At 40.2% G+C, this 15,312-nt stretch overlaps 1 protein-coding gene and 1 long non-coding RNA gene across 8 annotated transcripts in view; one reads left to right on the forward strand and one right to left on the reverse strand.

The window, feature by feature from the left end:
* LOC110345489 (uncharacterized) overlaps positions 1 to 15,312 on the forward strand; it is a 53,072-nt gene that overhangs the window by 36,932 nt on the left and 828 nt on the right. The gene's annotated exons all lie outside the window — the stretch shown is intronic.
* Positions 1 to 15,312, reverse strand: part of Pik3r1 (phosphoinositide-3-kinase regulatory subunit 1) — a 138,040-nt gene that overhangs the window by 5,811 nt on the left and 116,917 nt on the right. For 5 of the 7 annotated variants that reach the window (XM_087189520.1, XM_087189521.1, XM_004862838.4 and 2 more), the window contains 9 exons: positions 15,087 to 15,288; positions 14,689 to 14,768; positions 3,932 to 4,034; positions 3,100 to 3,198; positions 2,816 to 2,996; positions 2,461 to 2,586; positions 1,426 to 1,568; positions 750 to 926; positions 585 to 653 (listed from right to left, as the gene is read on the reverse strand). In XM_087189520.1, the coding sequence (XP_087045646.1) occupies positions 585 to 653; positions 750 to 926; positions 1,426 to 1,568; positions 2,461 to 2,586; positions 2,816 to 2,996; positions 3,100 to 3,198; positions 3,932 to 4,034; positions 14,689 to 14,768; positions 15,087 to 15,288 (1,180 nt within the window). Of the gene's footprint in view, positions 1 to 584; positions 654 to 749; positions 927 to 1,425; positions 1,569 to 2,460; positions 2,587 to 2,815; positions 2,997 to 3,099; positions 3,199 to 3,931; positions 4,035 to 5,421; positions 7,469 to 7,522; positions 8,254 to 14,688; positions 14,769 to 15,086; positions 15,289 to 15,312 lie in introns of those variants that run through there. The other 2 variants (XM_004862842.4, XM_004862841.4) reach the window with 2 other exon arrangements.

The raw sequence follows: 15,312 nt of genomic DNA on the forward strand, positions 1-15,312 counted from the left end.
CCAACCCTAGTTGGACCAACCACCATGTGGCTGACCTGGCCCTACCTCTCTGTGTTGAGTTTTGCACGTTTATCCTCCAATGCAAACAGCCCCCACCCCGACCCTGGACAAATTGTTAGCAATAACTTATACTATTTCTGTTTTCAGGTCAGCGATCACACTGAGGTACCTGGGGGGAGGGAAAAGTATTAAATGGTCCTGTTTACCGAGTTTAGACCAGGAAATTGTTTAGGAAGAATGCCAGTTTTCATAATTCAAGCCAAACATATCCTTAACCTTCAGAATATACTAAACATCGTTTTGTTCTGAGTGCTCCAAAAATATTTGGGGATTTTTTTCAGATGTTCAGGAACATCTTTATGGAGACCCATAGGGTTATTTTATACAATTAAGGGTAAAAATAAATCCAAGTTCTCCTTAGCTAAACTTTCCATTTTAAAAATTCTAGATGATGACATTCAGTTTATATACTTTTCTCCTATGAGATGTTCCAAACTTATTGAACTTCCTCCCTTGTTATAAAAACAAAGTCAGTTAAAATGAGAAAAACCTTTTGCTATCACCCATGTTTTACAGTCACTTACTCTTCAGTGTTTTCGTTGCCCAACCACTCGTTCAACTTCTTTTGCCGAACACCTTTTTGAGTCAACCACCTGTAAAAGATGTGAAAAAAGAATGCAGTAATAACTCATCCTTAATTTTAGCAATTAACAGTTATTCCCTCCCAGGGCTCTGTTTCCGATACTTACATCAAGTACTGGTCGCGCGTCTTTCTCAGTTGAATGAGGTCTGGTTTAATGCTGTTCATACGTTTGTCAATCTCTCGATACTCAGCTGCTTGCTTTTTCAAGTCTTCCTCCAATCTTCTTCTACTGTCAATAATTTCACTGATTCGTGACTTTAACTTATCATAATTATGCATAATCCTGCAAGGAAGAGAAATGTATCTGTAATTACCTGAGGACATCATGCAAGCTCCCCAAAGTTTATGAAAAGTTTCATTATCAGATCACAGCAAGATAAGGCTCCTCAGGTAAAGAGCATGTTCTTTCCATTTTTAAACTATGCAAAGCACAGAAAATGAGATCAGTTTTATTTTAATAAGTTGTATGGCACATTTCTAATATCTGATCACAGTGTTAGTAGATAATGTAATTCTCAAATAGGTTTGTTCATTATCTAAAATACTGGGAAGTAAACAGATCCTCGATCTTTTATAGATACACAGAAAAATAAAGATAATGAAAATAAGAATATTTTCACAATAAAGATGGTCAAAATCTCTGTAAGCCAGGCATGATGATGCATGCCTGCAGTCTCAGCACTTGGGAAGCTGAGGCAAAAAGATCGCCGAGAGTTGGCGGTTTTAAAAGACTGTGGTTATTTCCAGCACAAGGACAATAAAAATGTTCATGGTTCACCCACCTCTGTATCTCTTTCTCATTGCCTTCACGTTTAAACTTTTCTATGTATTCTTTGCTGTACCGCTCCTGGGTTTGGCACTGTTCTTCAAATATTTTTATGGTTTCATTAAATGCTTCAATAGCTGTTCTTTTCATTTGGATTTCCTATAACAGAAGTTTAATAAGACAATGTTATACCTTCCATAGAACAATTTGATTTGTATCATCTAGCTTCAAAGTACAATCTTCCTAGGGTATCATCACAAGAGACCTTCCGGGATCCTCTTCTACTACCAAGATCCATGGCCGCTCAAGGCCCTATAGAAAGAGATGTGGGAATCACATAGAACCTGTCGACTTCCTCTTGTGTACTCTACATCATCTCTCGATTACTTATAAATGTAAATGCTGTGTGAACACTGTATGGTATCCTTTAGGGATTAAGGACAAGAGAAAAAGCCAGTACATGTGCAGATAGATGAAAGATCTACCAACATGAGAGTCACCTGTACTGTTAGTGGAATAAGAATTCATAAAACCCACTGAAATAGTATCACAGAAATACATGGAGAATATTCTCAGTCAATGGAGAATGATTCAGCTTTCTTAAATCATTTTAGTTTATAGTGTTCACATGGCCTTCTCCCCCTGGCTATCTGAGAGGCACAAGTCTTTAGAAAGACTGCAGGAAAGGTGGCTTCTTCTTTCACAGCAGGGCATCTGAATGTGAAATCTCCATTTCAGAGACCAGATAACTCTGTGGCACTTTTAGCCTAAGCAAAATTCTTCAATCGGGACTTTGTCAAATTGACTTAAAACAGTGACCCCTTCAGATATCATGTGGACTCAATTTATTATTCTGCTAACTACAGGGTTCATTAGATTTAATGCTAGAATGGCCAACAGTGACGCACAAAGAAATGATCTCCCTCCCCCACTTCATCTGCAAATCTCAGCCTTTTTTTTCCTTTTTCTTTTTTAAAGATGAATATAACATGTGTTAGGGCCTAATAACTGAGAGTTCTGAACTTTTAGTTCAATTTCGCAGAATACTCACTTGGGAAGTACGAGTATATTCTTCATATAATCTATCATATTCTCGACTTTTTTCTTGAAATTGAGTGTTATATTCATGTAACTTTTTCCCTACAGCTTCAATGTTATCTTCTTTGACAACTTGATCCTAAAGGATTAGAGGGCAAAATCAAATCAATTGATAAAGTATTAATGAAATAACAGCTGCTTAACAAAAGAGGTAACAAGAAAAAAATCTTGTAATTTACTAATTGATTTAGCAATTTTAAAACTGCAATTTTATTATCATAGTTTCCAAATCTGATTCATCTACCACAAAATGTTTTCTAAATTTGAAAGTATCTTGTCCACACATCATGATAACCAGTTTTGATTACCTGTTGGTATTTGGATACTGGATACAGTAACTTCACATCCAGTTTGGGATTGTACTGAGCTAGAGATTCATTCCGGTAGTGGTTTATTAGTTCAACCACAGAATTGAAGGTTAATGGGTCTGAGAAGCCATATTTTCCATCTCGGTGAAATATCTTGATTAATTTGTTATTCCCTCCTTTCCTGTAAATATATAGAAAAATAATAGTATTACAACGTCCTAATAAAGAAGTATGCTTTCATGTTAACCCAAACACCCCAATCTCAGCTGCATTCCCTAACTCACCTTAGTGTAAGCGTATAATCACCATGCATTTTAGTAGATGCATCTCGTACCAAAAAGGTTCCATCTGCTGTATCTCGAAGTTTTTCATTCACTTCTTCCCTGAAATGAAAACAATGCTTACCACCCTGAGAACTCAGTGACCCTACGTATACATTTAAAAAAAATTTTTTTTTTGAGTTCTGGGGATTGAATTCAGGCCCTCGTGCATGCGAGGTAAGTACTACACCACTATACTCCCACCCCTAAAAGACTTGATTTTAAATGCAGATTGAGGTTCACAGCAAGTTAATCAAGTCCCCATATACCTACATCCTGTGCCTCTAGATTTATATGTAGGTATTACATTTTCAGAGCTGACTAATTTTCTTTGTATACAAATTTTTATCAATTTTAGTCTCCTTAGAAACAAGTGCATGAGAAAAAATAACAAAGGGAGGGTACCCTTTGACTATTGGTGTGTCTGAGGTACATTTATTTTTGTAGCCAATTAGCATAAAAAGTCACAAGCCCCATAAAGGTTTCCCCTAACTCCCTCTTGACTCCCCCAAAAATGCTTTAAAAAATGTCATTTAATGTTCCTGTGTTTTAAGACAATGACATTAATTGCTAAAGTTCTGCTTAAGAGGGGGCAGTGCAGTGTCAACCTGGAGCCCTCCTGACATCTCTGTCAATAATGAAACTTCCCAGGTATTTAATTTCCTGTGGCATCCAGCACCCCAGTACTTCAGCACTCAGTGACTTTTCTGGTTGTCTTTGGAAAAGAACCAACTATGCTTCATGCTTTTGTTGGATGGTTTCCTAAAAATGGAATTTAGCAGTCCTGTGGCCTCACCTGGAGATATCTCCCCAGTACCATTCCGCATCTTGTAAAGACATATTGTTATTCATACCGTTGTTGGCTACCGTGGTGGGTTTGGGTGGCTTCGGAGGCAGTGCTACAGATGAAAGAGAAAGAAAAAGTTGCTTGTAATCCCAACTCCAATTGAACATTTAAAACTAGGCTGAATATGTTTCAAAAAATAGCATTTCCACTATAACAGACAAAAAAGAAATTAGAATAACTGACAAAGATGCCAGTAATTCATAATTCCATGCATCACAGAAGATTTTTTTTTTTTTAAAGAACCATTTCAGAGCTCAAAAAGAGAACTGAAAAGAAGAGTGACAGACAGAACCTTACAGATGAATAAATTGAGCTGACCATGTGAATTTTCTACTTCTAGATTCTGGCTATATTAAAGTTGTATGCCTGGGCAAATTCATCTAAAGTAAAAATCTATGAACATATAAACAGCAGAAATAACATAAGGTGGCTTTAATTTTCTCTCATTTAATTGTAAAACACAAACTTGGTCTCTGTTCCCCACAAATGCTGTTGCTTGCAGTAACCGAAAAGCTCACCTAGATAAGTATGTTTTAAGAGAAGGAATTGGGTTTCTCTAATCTCAGTTGTTCAGGCACTATTCTGCCAAAAGCCACTTTAAGAAACTCATCGGTGACCTAAATCTTCTTAGTATTCATGTTAATATTCTGCTGGATAAACTGTGCTTTATATGCCAAGTCTGATTAAAAACCTTAGTCTCCCTTCCTCAATGTCAAATCAGTATACATAATGACTTGGTGACAGATAAAATACTGCAGTGTTTCTGAATTTCTTAATTAGGGGAAGGCTAAGAGTAGAAGAAAATTTAGGAAACAAATCTAGGATTTTTAGCTAAATTTGAAGTCACGGTTTTAAAACAGTTACTATTTTAACTTTTGCAAAAAATCATTTCAGGTGTCCATCAAGGATATTTTACAAAGACTAGGTCTGAAAAATGGAAAGTCAACTTCTTTATGCATTCTAGTATCTTAATCTAAGCGAGAGAGCAAAGTCCCCAAATCAGATTCAGAAGAGTTTGGGGTCAAAGAGAACTGAGTTGCAATTAGCACTACATTTTATGCTGGCTAAAGTACCATGCTGTCCTGAGCCATTATCAATAGAGAAATGCAGTACAAAAGGAGGCATCATTTTAATTAAAGCAACCATATACAACAATATACCCCAGCTAGCAGAGGACCATGCATGATTAACAAAAGACACCAGTGAAAAAGTGAAATCTAATTCATATTCATTCAAGAATCGGCATTTACCACACACATCCTTAGCTGCTTCCTTCCCCTGACAGTCTCTTTAATTTTCAAGTTATAATCATACTGACTTTCATCCATGGAACAAATTAGTAAAAATAGCAATCAAAAGAGGATCTGTTAACAGCAGCTTTCAAAAAATTAAAAAGCCACAAAATTAACAAGCTCTCTCCATTAATATTGCAGTATTACCTGGTGGATCCATTTCTATATAAAACATCAAGTCTGTGCCACAATTTATATCTGTCTTGGCATATTCTAAATCCAGGTCTTCCATATTCCAGACAGTGTTGTACATTTGTGCAAGAGTTTCCTTGGTTGAGCTCAGTTATAAGAAAAGAGTCTGGCTTTCTTTGTAATGGTGTCTTGGAATTCATTTTAAAACCTACAAGGGGCTGCACTGTAACCTATTACATCACACACCCCAGCCAATCAAGTCAGAAAAATGTCACCAGACCACTCCTGCTTCATCAGTTTCCTTCTACGCCAGCCTTCATACAGTCCCGAGCCCCACCAAGGACCCATGCATAGCAGAACCGCAATGTACACAGGCTCATCGTTTCCAAAGGTGTTTAATTTCACTGTTCTCCTCCAGCAGTGAGTTTTGTAATTCCTTTATTACTCCTTGCAGCATGGCATGCTCTCCACCGTTGGCAGGTTGACAAAAGCTGATACGCTGCAGCTAGTAGCTGTTCCCTCCCCCCAGTGCATCTGGGTTTATAGATAGCCCTGCCATTCCTTGGTCTAAAAAATCTTATAAAGGCATCAAAATGGTATCCTTCTGTTGTATTTTACAGTCCTTATATAACTCTCACATATGTTAAAAAGTAGAAGGATCAAGAACTCTGGGTGTTTCAGTCCTGCATGATTTGGGAAGAGCTCAGAACTTAAAACACTGTCATAAATGTACCACATAGAAAGGACAATTTTTAAAAATGTATAGACAAAATCTCTTCCTCGACTGAATATACCATAGTTTAAAATGAGCTTTATAGGATGACAATAAAAATTTGCAGAGAATGAGGATGCCTACTATTGCAGAGATACACCTAATTGCCAACATTAGTAAGAATTCCAATATTCCGGGGTTCAACAAAACTAGGCAAAAAGTAGATATTTCTTCCAAAAAGAAAATACTAGAAGGCAGAGTAGAGGTAGTGGAGGTATAGTGATCTCTGCAAAGTATTTCACCGATGAACCAGTCTTTGGCTAATACTGCTCGAAAAGGAAGGTGATGTAATCTTTTTTTTTTTTTTTTCTTTTCTCCCTCTAGCTCAAATGCCTCCCAGAGAACAAATATTCCTTATTAGCCACATTTAATATAAAGAAATCAATTTTGCTATAAATCTAATGATTAATTTTGGTTCTTCAAAGTCCTCCTGCATATAATTCTGTCACCTCACTGGAGACTAATGCACATTCCCATTGTGAACAACTGCTTTTGACATTCACAATATTCTGTGTGGGAGAAACCACCCCCCATGTAAAGGAGGCTCGCTTTAAGAATACAGCGGGCACCGTGGTCTATGCACACACGTATGTCACACTGTGTGACAATTAAAACACAGAAGCCCCTGAAATTCAGTCTCTTAGACGTCCTGTCAACTTAGGAATCATGAAGTAGATGAGAGCTCAGACGGAGGCCCGGTCTGCATCTCCTCTAATTTCTTTTCCCAGAACTGGAGAAGGCAGGCTCACTCTGTCCCCTCCCACTTTCTCCCCCTCACACTTTTCTATTTGCCTAAGGTTTTAGGTAAAACTAAACTCAAATTCAAATAAAAATGGTAAAAGCGGCAGGGAGGGGGATTATGTTCTCAAATAAGATTCAGGAAAAAAAAAATTGTAGTTTAGTAAAAATGTTTACCCTCAGCCCCAGTGTGAGGGGCCCAGTCCTCCAAGCGGTGTGGCCAGCCTAACACCAGCGAGGCCCTGGCCCCGCGTCGGGCAGCAATGGGTGTGAGCCAGTCCTGCTGCTGGCCCTTGTGGCAACGCAGCCTGAAGAGGAGCGCAGCCCTCGCCTGGCACCGACTTCCAGTCCAGCACTTGCTCATTACCTCCAACCCAAACCCCATCTTTCGCTCGCACTGATCCCCAGAGGACGCGAGGGAGTGTCTCCCCTAATCTCCCATCTGCCCTCTCCAGGCAGCATTCACGGGGCGTGCGCGCGTGTGTGCACACACACACACACACACACTCCGCGCACGCACGATGCACGCGCACACACCTACCCCGAGACCAGACTAGCCAGGAACTGATCACAGATCAAAAGCCACAGGCAGAAAAGGCAACTTACTTTGCAGGTTATGCATTTCAACAGTTTCCCTTGGAAATGCCTGTATCCGACAATGGGGAAAAAATCCAACAAGCCGTTCTTCTCCCAAGTTCCCCTCCCTCCGGCGCCGAGCTCGCTCGCACCGCACAGTGAGCGCGCAGAGGCGGGGGCTGGGGACCCTCGGTCCCTGCACCGGGGCGTCCAGCCGTCCCTCGTCCGGGCCGGGGCCCGCTCCCTCCGCCCCGCGCCCCGCCCGCGCCAGTCCCAGCCCAGCCCAGCCGCGTCCTGTCCGCCCGCCCGGCTGCTGCGCGGCCGGCTCGCTAATAGAAAGCCACCCGGATCTCGGATCGCGGATCGCACTACTGTGCCAGGGAGGCAAAGCGCGGTGCGCTCGCACGTCTCCCGCAGATAAAGATCGCAGCTTCATGATTAACTTGGGCAGGTTCAAATATTTGCTGAGCTAAGGATTTCGGGAGGGGGAGGGGAGCCCAAGTCAAAGTCAAAGTTGTCATCGGCTGACAAGTGGCCAATGCAAGACCAGCTTGCTCATTTTCGCCAAGGAAATGAGAAGGCCATTGTAAGGGGACTGAAAATAGTCTAACTGGCTGCCGCGGTGCGCGCTGGCTGGCTGGCTGGCTCCAGGCTCAAGTAGCCGGCAGTGAAGCCAGGCACTATGCGCAGCCCAGCACAGGAAGTGGCTGAGCTAGTTCAGCAGAAAATAGAATCAAAGCCTAGCTTGTCAAGGCCTGAACCTCTCGGAACAGCCGGGAGCACAGAGGCCCGCTGGTGGCCAACTCCCGCGCCTCTCCCTCCCACACACTCGCACAGACTGCCCCGCAGGTGTCGCAGGAAGGGAAGCCCCTAAAAGACCCAGCCTGGCACCGCACTCGGGCTCACAGGGTCAGAGCAGAGCCGCAGGAAGGCGACTGGAGCTTCACCCCAGGACTCCACAGCACAACCAGGAAGAGATTAGGAAAAAGCAAAGCACGGCGGCTATTTTTATGTCCATTCAACTCCCGTTTAAATGGCAATATGACTTTCTAGTAATCAAGAGGTGTCTGCGCTAGGTTTACGTCTGGGGGGGGGGGGGCTTCTACCAGATTTCTATCCTTTCTTTGAGAAAGTTGCAATGAACCAGACTTAGGACTGTGGGCCACTCTTTAAAGAACTAAGATTTTTCCCACAAAAAGACAGCTTTAGCTGTATGATCCTGAGTACAATAGCAATGCAAAGTCTCTGAATCCCCAAGCTTGGGAACCTGAAAGTAATTTGGAGATCAATGATTCCTTCATGCTACAGCAAAAATAACCCCACCTTCTGAGGTTTGGTCCTGAACTTCTCCACCCACTGTCCTTGCTCCTTACTTCTGCCAGAGAAAGTCAAAACTGACAAATGAAATTGGAGGGATTGCTTCTCGGCCTTTTGGCTAAGATCAAGTGAAACTGAAGGTAATTTCTTTTAAGCCACATGCAAAAAAAAAAAAAATTCACATCTCAAACAAAACTCGAGCTTTTCCTGTTTTCTATTTTCAGCTGAAGTTAAAAAAACCACCTCATTTTCATTCCCTTTGAAGAAACATAGGTTCTAATACCTTCATCCTGTGTATGGAAGGTGAGTCAGGGGTCACACTCAGTGATAAAGGCAAATGTGAGTGCCAACATTGGGCCATATAGGCCAACAGCAGGCACGGACTGCAGGGTCCCTTGAGCTATCTATCTACCAAGTGCTGCTAAAGCCACACAAATGTGGTTTTATAAACTTTCCTTTGATGTGACAGAGTATTGAAAAACTTATTTTTCCAATGGAATAAAGTCTGTAAGTGAATCTGTCTGCTGAAAAGGGATACATGGGTAGTTCAGTGAATGCCCTGGTCGCCTGCGAGCTGCATAGTCTTGCCCTACTTTTAAAAATAGCCTTTCTAAAGCTAGAAATATTGGACACATCAGTTTATTAAGCGTACCTGTCTGGAGTCACATATGCCATGCCAAACCCTTCTAAGATTAAAATTCTCTGCAAATCCAACAATATATTTTGTTTCAGAGAATTACTCACTGTAAAGCAGGATAGGCACCCTTTACTTACAGGAACACAATCTTAAAATAGACTGAGAAATTTTGCTTTAAACAAATCTCTCACAATATGTATAATCATCTACTACAGAGGTTCTATTATATTACTGAAAGCGTGAGCTGAATCTTTTCACATTGCATTTTAGTCTTTCAAAAGTGAGCTGCAAGGCACACGGTTGCTATTAGTTTAAAAAGGGAGCCCTCTGCTGGCAGAACAAGTAAATGACTGACTTGGGAGCAAGCCATGAACTTTTTTATTTCATGCTTCTTGCACTATGTCCAAAATATCACACAAACTAATAAACGTAACTATACAACTGTCACCTAACCCATGACTCACTAATCAAAGTCACACATGTTATAATACTTAGGAAATAGCTTTCAAATGGTAGTTAAGCTCTTTTAAGAAAACTTGTCTTTTAATGTCAGCATCTGAGCTCTCAAAGCCCCATCCTCCTTGGAAACCTTACACATATTACTAAGCACCAACTTTACCTTCTGCTTTCTTTAAAACAATATGAATCCCTTTCCTTTTTTTCCGTAATTGTAAAAATTGTTTCAGAGGCAAAAACCAGCCATGATTTCACTTTCTAGCAGATTTCAGCTAGTCAGGAACATGTCTCTTGGTCATTAAAATATGTTTGAAATTGATACTCTCAACACTGTCGTTGATATGTGCAAATCACTGTCAAGTATCAAATAAAAGCTTTTTAAAGATTAATGAACAAAAGGCTATTAGAAAGGGGAATAAGAAAAAAATGAACCAAATCTTCATTTAAAGATAAAATAAATGCTTCCTTCATAATTTTTAACTTAAGACAACTTAGGCCTTTTAAGGTGATGTAAATTCATTACTTTATATCCAGTACTTTTAATACCCCTGCACTAAGGAGAATGTCCATTTACATTTATAAATATATCCAGTTTTATGAATACTTAAAAAATCAAACATACTCAGCAAGCTTTCTAAAAAGCACCCGTTGCCTAGCAGAATAAAAAACTCTTCCCCTGCTACCCACCCCCAGACGGCTCTTGTCCCTTTTAAGAAAGAGAAGGTTGCACTGTAAAAACAAAAGTAAAACCAACTCCACCCTCCAACATATACACAGTAAATGGGCGAGTGTCTTTCAGAGCACACATAAAATTTCTGTTTTGATAAAACTTGGTATGGCCTCTGTTTACTTCTACCCATTTCAATACATGCATTTTTTTCAAGGTTTCATTTCTTGCCTTTGAAACAACCTTCCAATGTCAGACCACATTTTTAAACCTAATAAAAAATAAATCAGAGAAAAGTAAAACTCTTTGAAAGTCACTTCCCTCTTCCTTACTGCTTGCTTTAGTCTTGGTTGAAAACCAAGCCCAGAGCTTTTAAAACAAGATTTATGAACCAGGCTCTTCAGGATGAATGTTTTGCAATGCACTGGTGGTTAAAAATTAACTTTGACAGGTGTAGAAGGGCAGGGGGAGAAAGAGTCATTTATTTTCCACCCTAGGCTTGAGGGTACAATATTAGGCTTCAATAATGCAACATTAATATTTCCGAATATATCCATGAAATCTGAAATATGTAAATACACTTATAATAGGTGGCATTCAAAGTTAAATGGACCTATTTTTACCTTGGTTGCCCTATAGAAATCTACTTTAGCTATGCAAGTATTAGTAGGGCAGCTGTAACACATGATTCAGAAAAACCTGCTATTCAGCTTTAAATATATTTAAGTCTTTTAGAAATACAGGGAACCACAAACTATCAACAAAGTTCTGGAGGGCCAGGGATTTAGCTCAGTGGTGCCACTGCCTGCCTCGCAAGCACAAGGCCGTGAGTTCGATCCCTGGTACCAAAAAAAACCCCAAAAATGTCAAAACAAAGTTCTGGAAACACCCTGTGCTTTGCCTTTGCAAATCTTAGTTTCCCTCCATAAAGAAAAGAACCCTCACTTGATAGAGCTGCACAGTGCTTTCAACCCCCAAATGATGCTTTTGATGGTTCTGTCACTAAAAATGCAGTCATGCATCACTAAATGGCGGGAACATCTGAGAAATGTGTCAGTAGGCAGTCTTGTCATCTTGCAAATAGCAGTGTGCTTACACAAGCCTAGAGGTAAGGCCTACTGCACACCTAGGTTACATGGTCTAAGCATCATCATATACGCAGTCTGCCGTCATTCAAAATCTCCTTATATGTCACATGATTGTATTTACTGCTTTTGCCAAATATAAAGCCATTATTTTTGTAATTTGCAATCTATTTTGAATAAATCCTTAAAGTCCATGAATCAAAATGATAGTCTCCTTTTTTTCTTTCTTCAAGCTGTACCTATTTTTCAGGGTCTAATCCAAGGCATATTTTTTCCATTAACTTTTTCTATCTACTTAATTACCCTGAAATGTCACCAGCTACATCTATGAAGTTCTTTTAGTTCATACAGTACGAGCATTCCCACCCAGTATTTCATCAGATAGTATGGGCTAATAGGTCATATTTGAATTGATATTTTTGCCTCAAATGTCATCAAGTTTATCAAGTTCTCTGTAGTAAAAACTAGAAAAGATTTCTATCTGTCCCATAATAGACACTCACTTTTTGTCCCTGTTAAATACCATCCAAGCCTCATTTCTATTCACAGCTACAAAGTTACTACAAATGGCTGATTTATGACCATTCACAGCAGATGAGCCAGTGAGGCGCTTCTGGAGCCCACTGGTACTAGCACATGCTGGGGCAGTGATGGAGGACTCTGGGAAAATGCCGCCTTCCTAGCAGGACTGACAAATGACATCATCACCCCAGGATGCCCTGCCAGTCACCTGCACTACAGTGCTTCCTGAATGCAGATGTGTTCAGGGTAAGGGCAGTTCTTTCCTATGGGTGGGTAGTGTAATGTTTTCACAATGAGCAAAACATTATTTAATTCCAAAGGGCCTATACAGTTTTCAGAGTGAAGATACCACACAAAGGAGAAAAAGGCTTCAGCCAAAGTTTAAAAATTACTTGGATTTAGGGTTTTTTTGTTTTTGTTTTTTTAAGAAGCAGCATGAATACTGAGATGATTTAGCAAATGTTCAAGGCTCTGTCATGCTTTAGCAGAAGTGATGGAACTAATTCTCCTTTGAAATCACCACACCAATTTCTTGGTAGAGGAAGGTAGGGTCCTTTGATGAATCAAGCAGCTTTCAGGGTACACTATGAAAATGGCTGCTGATAAATTTTTACTTTGGTGGAATTAAGCTGAGGCTGATAAAAGACATTTAACCAGTTTCCACCAGTTAGACTAATTAAATTCTTCCACTGATTCCAGTGCACTGTATAGTAGCAATTCTAGAAAGCTCCATGTGGTCAATTCATTTGTAGGTTTCTGTCAAGCACTGTCTGACTTTGACCTTCCATGTGTATCTCCTGTTGGCAGGGTATAGCTCTCCTTCCTTTCTAAAATTCTTGTCAATTGCCTCTTGGCCTTTTGGCTAAGATGAACTATAAAATACACTTCAACCTTGGGCAGGAAGAAGTCAAAGACCTTGGCTTGGCTCTTTGAGCAGGGCCGGCCTATTTTCGCTAGAACTCTTCCTTCCAACCTGTGTGATTCACGTCTGGGTGGGTAGTCAATAAGGGCTCAAGTGCCACGTTCCCTGCCCCACTCCCATCTTTCCCATTAGGTCTAGAGGCAGACTCTGAACACCAACACAGAGCTCCCAACCCATTACCAAATGACCCAAGTTTCTTCACGAGATGAATCCCTTTGAGCATACCTATTGACAGTCTTCTCTGATGCAGTTTTCCTGCCATTCTGAGCATCACTGTTAAATATTCACTTATTGTGGCTTGGCCCCTTTGGCACATGCCATCGTTGCACTAAATTGGACGCCTCTCTCCCTTCTGATACTGTATCCTGGCCCTATTCACAACAGAAGCCCTTCCCCATACCTGCATCTTGAGTGGATATCTATATCCCACCCTTGCAGGTGAGTTTTAAGCCCAGGCCCTTGCCTCTCCCAGATACAAATAACTAGATCTGGTTTTGCACTGTCCAAAAGAGAAGCACAGCTTAAGCCCATGTGAGACACTGGTCACTGGGGCCCCCTCCTGCCACAGCAATCTGTGTACATTGGTATCAGAAGTAATAAGTGCATAGCTTTTCATTGCATTTAGGCATAGATTCAGACTATGAGCAACATTTCCTCCTGCTCCTAAAATTTTACCTATAGGACCCTTATCACTATATTGAATGACCAAGCTCTGTTAGCCAACTTTTAATCCACACATAGCAAAGTGAGGTTGTCAGGACTCCACAGTAGAAGAGAAATACATCACTTTAAATGAAATCAAATGCTCACATGGTCTACATTTCCTGCTTTGTTAAATGACTGACTGCTTTCAAAGAAATGTCTGGCGTGCTCCACCTCCACCTTGCTGCAGTGAACACCGTGTCCACACTGCTGGCATTATGGACAGTGTTTATCTTGACACACACTTCTCAGCATACACATTTCCAAAACACACAGTCCAAAATACTTTAAATTACACAGTAATTATAAGTCCCCTACTTTATAAGTATTAGAAAGAAAAACAAAAATGTCAACAACTAAAATGAACTCCATAAATTTATGCAACAACTAGAAGTCTAGAAGTTGATAGCTACAGTTCTCCTAACTCTGATCTAAAGGAAAGATAAATTGAAAATCCACAAAGTTGAAATCTGAGTATTTACTGAATACACTACTACTCCATTTTTTAAGAAATAAATTACAAAGTAACACATAACTATGGACTGTAATCTACCCAAAATTTATTTCACTTCAGAGGAAGCCTAAATCTAGTACATATGTAAGCCTAAATCTAGTACATACATACATACTTATGTATGTATTCTACTGAGGATCAAACTTAGAGATGCTCTACAGAGAGATGCATTCCCACCCCTTTTGAGGACAGGGTCTTGCTAAATTCTGCAGGCTAGGCTTACACGTGTGAGCTTCCTGCCTCAGCTTCCTGAGAAGTGGGGCTTATAGAAGTGCATCATTGCACTTGGCTAAAGCCACCATTTCTAAGGCTAGAAAAACAAACACAACAAAGAAACAAACAAACAAAGGAATGCTAAATGTTGCAAAGCTTACCTGGTGCTGGCTGTCGTTCATTCCATTCAGTTGAGATTAAAATTTCTATAACTTTTATGAGGTTTTCAGTACTATCAGAGCTGCAAGAAAGAGGGATTCATTAGAAAACTTATACCTAAAAATCAAACACATTTTTATTTATATACAATCTAGTGATGTGTGCAATATGAGCCTGGACATACATATTCTTTTTTTTTTGGTACCGGGGATCAAACTTGGGTCCTTGCACTTACGAGGCGGGCATCAGAACCACTGAGCTAAATCCCCAGCCCACATATTCTTAATCTGCATGGTCATAATCTAATTTCATAACTGTCAATCTGAGAATACGTTTGATGACCAGTCAATTTAGGATTAACTTCAGCTCCCCCAACATACATTTCTCTTATTTCACTCACCTGGCTGCTGGAAATCTGAAAAGCATAGGGCTGAAAATTTCAGCAAGCACTCTTGCGCTCAAAAGATTTTTGCTGGAAGATTGAGAGAGTTTGAAGAAATGTTTTAGCAAATACTGAAGCGTAAGCCAATACTGATGAGGTATGTTAGGAGACCTAATGAGCTTCTTCAACAGTTGGATATAGTCTTCGGAGCTTTGTACTTCTACAAGTTAAAAGAAAGAACAAA

This window comes from Heterocephalus glaber, unplaced genomic scaffold, assembly GCF_053883595.1.
Source record: "Heterocephalus glaber isolate CG9 unplaced genomic scaffold, H.glaber_assembly_v1.0 deba00001543, whole genome shotgun sequence".
Lineage (NCBI taxonomy): Eukaryota > Metazoa > Chordata > Mammalia > Rodentia > Bathyergidae > Heterocephalus > Heterocephalus glaber.